This window comes from Eurytemora carolleeae, unplaced genomic scaffold (assembly GCF_000591075.1).
Source record: "Eurytemora carolleeae unplaced genomic scaffold, Eaff_2.0 scaffold113, whole genome shotgun sequence".
NCBI classification, from domain to species: Eukaryota; Metazoa; Arthropoda; class Copepoda; order Calanoida; family Temoridae; genus Eurytemora; species Eurytemora carolleeae.
This window is the reverse complement of record NW_019396138.1, coordinates 5,394-9,446: the sequence shown is the minus strand read 5'-3', so window position 1 is coordinate 9,446 and position 4,053 is coordinate 5,394. Positions and strand designations below refer to the sequence as shown.

Below are 4,053 nucleotides of genomic sequence, written 5' to 3'. Positions count from 1 at the left end.
TCAGCCCCTTTCTCATCTACCCTCCCCCTCAACCCCTTCTCATCTACCCCTCTTCTCCGGAACCCTGTCCCTAATATTAAAACTGGTTTGCCAAGCTTTCTTAAATCCAGAGCTCAAGGTTCGTTTATAATCCAATGATAAGGTTGAGAATTGGATTCGAATTTGATTTATCAAGCTTTTTAGTGTTTTCTACATTTAAAAGTTGTAGTAAGTTTAAATTCCATGCTAAATTAAGAAGGATATTACATTAGCTTATCAGAGGCCGAATTTAAAGATTTTTAGCCGCCGCGGCTTAAATTTGAGACGCGGCTGAAATATAGTTGTTCTCACTTATAATTCAATTTTTGAAGATTTGGGCAGACGCTTAATTGAAACCTGTTTTGAGCGGATTTGAGACGCGGCTCAAATTCATTAAATTCAGACTATGGTTGTCATACTCAAAATATATATCAACGATGGAACGATTTTATATAAATATTTTGCTTTACGATCGCTCTTTAAATGAATTCAAGCACTTTGCGTCCAAAAATAATCAATTATCATACCAAATCGCACTTTCAAGAAAAAAGTGAGACATAAAAAAGTTCTTTCATAACATGATTCAATCGGTTTGAACAATTACTATTTATAGAAAGAAACTTGTAGTTTTCTGAACTATATTCAATAATTATAGTTAAATCTATGCATTTGTTAAAAATACTAGAATTCAGAATACAGAGCCTTAAATTAGAATTAGTTGAAGGAGAATAATTTAGGAACTGAAAGAGGTTTTTATGCGGAAATTTAGATTGGAAGGATCACAATGCATAAGTGCTAGGAACCTTAAGTAAGAATGAATATATTATACGGATTAATGAACTGTTGAATAAGCAAATAAATGAAAGAACTGAGAGTAAGAGAGGAACTAAAGATAAATTACACAGAACGGATTAGAACATTGGACCAATTGAAAACTGACGATGGACTTACACTAGTAATAAACCTTTGGGTGCATCAAAAAAAAGTGTTTGCATGAGTTGGAAAATATACTAAATCTTAAAAATGAATTTCACCAAATCTCTAATTATAGGTTTTCCAAAATTTAGTTTGCAATAAATTTGAGTTCAGTCCTAAAAATTGTTTGTGCAGTCCCCAAGTTTTGGGCATTTACAGGGATCAAGAAAAACATGTGACATTCGGCCCTTTCTCTGGGTAAATGGAGTTCAGTAACCTTAAATCCAAATTTTTCTTTTTAGGTTAAACTCAGTCCGATCAAAATTGCACTTTTTCGGAAGACATCAAATTTTTACATATTTCGGAAACATATTTTTTAGTTTTTTTTTTTGAGGTGTCGACTTTACACAAGGAAAGATAACTTAATAATATTATTCAATGAATTCTAACATGAAGAGTGAAGACTGATGATTCAAGAAATTTAAAGGTTTAAAAGAATGGAATTGAGAACTGCACAGAACATTTATTTTTAATTCGATGTGAAGAAGTTTCAGAGGTATAAGCATGGGATTGATTATGGCATGAAGGCTTAGAAGTTCACTGAAAAATATTTTTTATCTGTTTTGGACAGAGTAATAATAAAACCGACATACAGTACAGAATTTCAGTTGGGGACTAAGATTGAGTTTTAAAAAGCTATTTGGACATGAAGGAATTAATTGCATATATCGGATAAAAATAAACAATGAAGCATGACGAAGTGTGTAGGTATTATGGATGAAAAATAGGTTTTAGGGATCGGAGAACTGTAATAAGTATGGTTGCTCTATGCTCGTAAACCGAATATATAACGATTACTTCAAAACTTGGATATATTGAGTAGGGATTGGGGTTGACGACATTAATATTTCTAATAACTTGAGACCATATGGCGTGAAAGCCAAATCAGTAGTTTATTCCAGGTTTCCTGTCCAGATCCATTAGAACCAGGAGTTACGAAGAGAATATACCTGGAGGAAGCTAGAAATCATACAACTAACAATAGTGAGCTAGAGGGATAAGAAACCCAGGCTTATAGAGCAGAGCTAGTAATCAAAAGTCTGACAGAAGTAAAGAATAGTACAAGAAAACTAAATTTTTTTAAGTCTGTCAGTTATGAGCTGAAAAATGGAAGGGTAGAAGAAGTTGATGAAGACTGGAAGGGAGAGAGGAAGGTGGAGAATGGAAGGATAATAAAGGAAACATGGAAAATGAAAGGTTGCAGAGATCTGGAGTAAGGAAGGTTAAAGAGGAGAGAAGGAGAATAGAAGGTTGAAGAGGAGAGCTGAAGAAAGTAAGTTTAAAGAGGAGACATGGAGAATGGAAGGTTGAAGAGGAGAGCTGGAGAATGGAAGGTTGAAGAAGCGAGATGGAGAATGGAAGGTCGAAGAAGAGAGATAAATGGAGGAGAGATGGAGATGGATGGATAAAAGAGAAGAGAAGGAGAATGGAATGATAAAAGCGCAGAGATGAAGAATGGAAGGTTAAAGAGGAGAGATGGAAACTGGATGAATAAAAGAGTAGAGATAGAGAATGAAAGGATAAAAGAGCAAATAGAGAATGAAAGGATAAAAGAGCAGAGCTGGAGAATGGAAGGAAAAAATGTAGATATAGAGAATGGAAGGATAAAAGAGTAGAGATACAGAATGGAAGGTTAAAAGAGGAGAGATGGAGAATGGAAGGATAAAAGAGGGAGATGGAGAATAAAAGGATAAAAGAGCAAATATTGAGAATAAAAGAGCAGAGATGGAGAATGAATTGATAAAAGAGCAGAGATAGAGAATTTGGAAAGATAAAGAGTAGAGATAGAGAATGGAATGATAAAAGAGCAGAGATGGAGAATAGAATAGAAACCCTGTAGAATGAGACTGCGAGAGTAGAGATTGAAACACCAAGAATGAGCATTATAAAATAACATGATAAAATAGACGAAAAATAAAGAATGAAAGCATAGGGATAAATAGGAGATATAAAATAGAATAAATGAAAAATAAATAATGCAATGATAAGATGTGTAAAAAAGGTAGAAAAATTAGATTTCTTGGGTCTCTAAAAAGCTGCTGAGTGGTTCACATCCAGTATAACCCAGTAACATCTCTATTCAATTACCTAAAATTAAAAAAAGGGTTAAAAATAAATTATGAAAAGTGGAGTCAGAAGTGACTAAAATGCATGGTTCTATAATGATCAACTGCCAAACCAAATAAATGATACTATACGTGAAACTCTAATTATACCTGTTAAAATAATCCTGGACTCGATCTTTACCAACATTTTCTGGTAAATTCCCCACCCATAGATGTCTAGATTCCCGGACCATATTGCTCAAACCAAACCATCGGGAATAGTGATTTTCACTTTAAACTATACATAAATATATCAGGAAACCATATTTAACTTAAAACTATTTAATTTCCACGTTTCTCTCTTCTTCTCGCAATGAACGGCGGAACACTGACGTCACGGGTGCGGACCCTCGAATTGAGGGCTCGGAGTTGACGCGGCGCGCTCTTCCTCCTACCCAGGCCGGCCCTTATAACATGGCGGCTGAGACCCCCTCTCTAGCAAGGGGTAAAAATCATATTTTTAGAGACAGAGAAAACGTTGGTTATTCTCTATTACGGAATAATTATTATTTTTCATGAATTTACAACAAAAAATGAGCTTTCAGTTTTATTATATTTTCAAACCATTAAACTGAGCAATTGCAATATTCTATAAATTTGCCGGGAAAATTAGGATTTTATGTATAAAATTATTAATAATTGTTAAAACCTACAAATTACCTGCTCTTAGTCAAGATTTTAGATACAGAGTTTTATGTTGAGACGTGTTACAAATAGGTAATTAGTATTCAGTTTTGACAAAAAAAAACTATAACCGTTTCGTCTAAAATTGTTGACGATGTTTCGTGATTTTTCCACTTCATATGTCGTCTTCGTCGGAAATCCGCTCATCGAGCTCATCCGACCTAAGGAACCTACATAAGTGCATAGTTTTCGGATCTTAGGAATTTTTCAGCCTTATAGATTAAGGTGGATTCGGTGGATTCGCATTGAAATATGCTGCCGTTTGAACTAT

General features: G+C 34.2%; 1 protein-coding gene across 2 annotated transcripts in view; it reads right to left on the bottom strand.

Annotated features, from left to right (window-relative positions):
* LOC111696076 (protein split ends) overlaps positions 1-3,436 on the bottom strand; it is a 39,145-nt gene extending 35,709 nt beyond the window's left edge. The window contains exon 1 of one of the 2 annotated variants that reach the window (XM_023465602.1): positions 3,210-3,436. In XM_023465602.1, coding sequence (XP_023321370.1) covers positions 3,210-3,292 — 83 coding nt within the window. In that variant the 5' untranslated portion in view covers positions 3,293-3,436. The remainder of the gene's footprint in view (positions 1-3,209) is intronic. The other variant, XM_023465603.1, reaches the window with a different exon arrangement.
* Between the last annotated feature and the right edge of the window lie 617 nt (positions 3,437-4,053).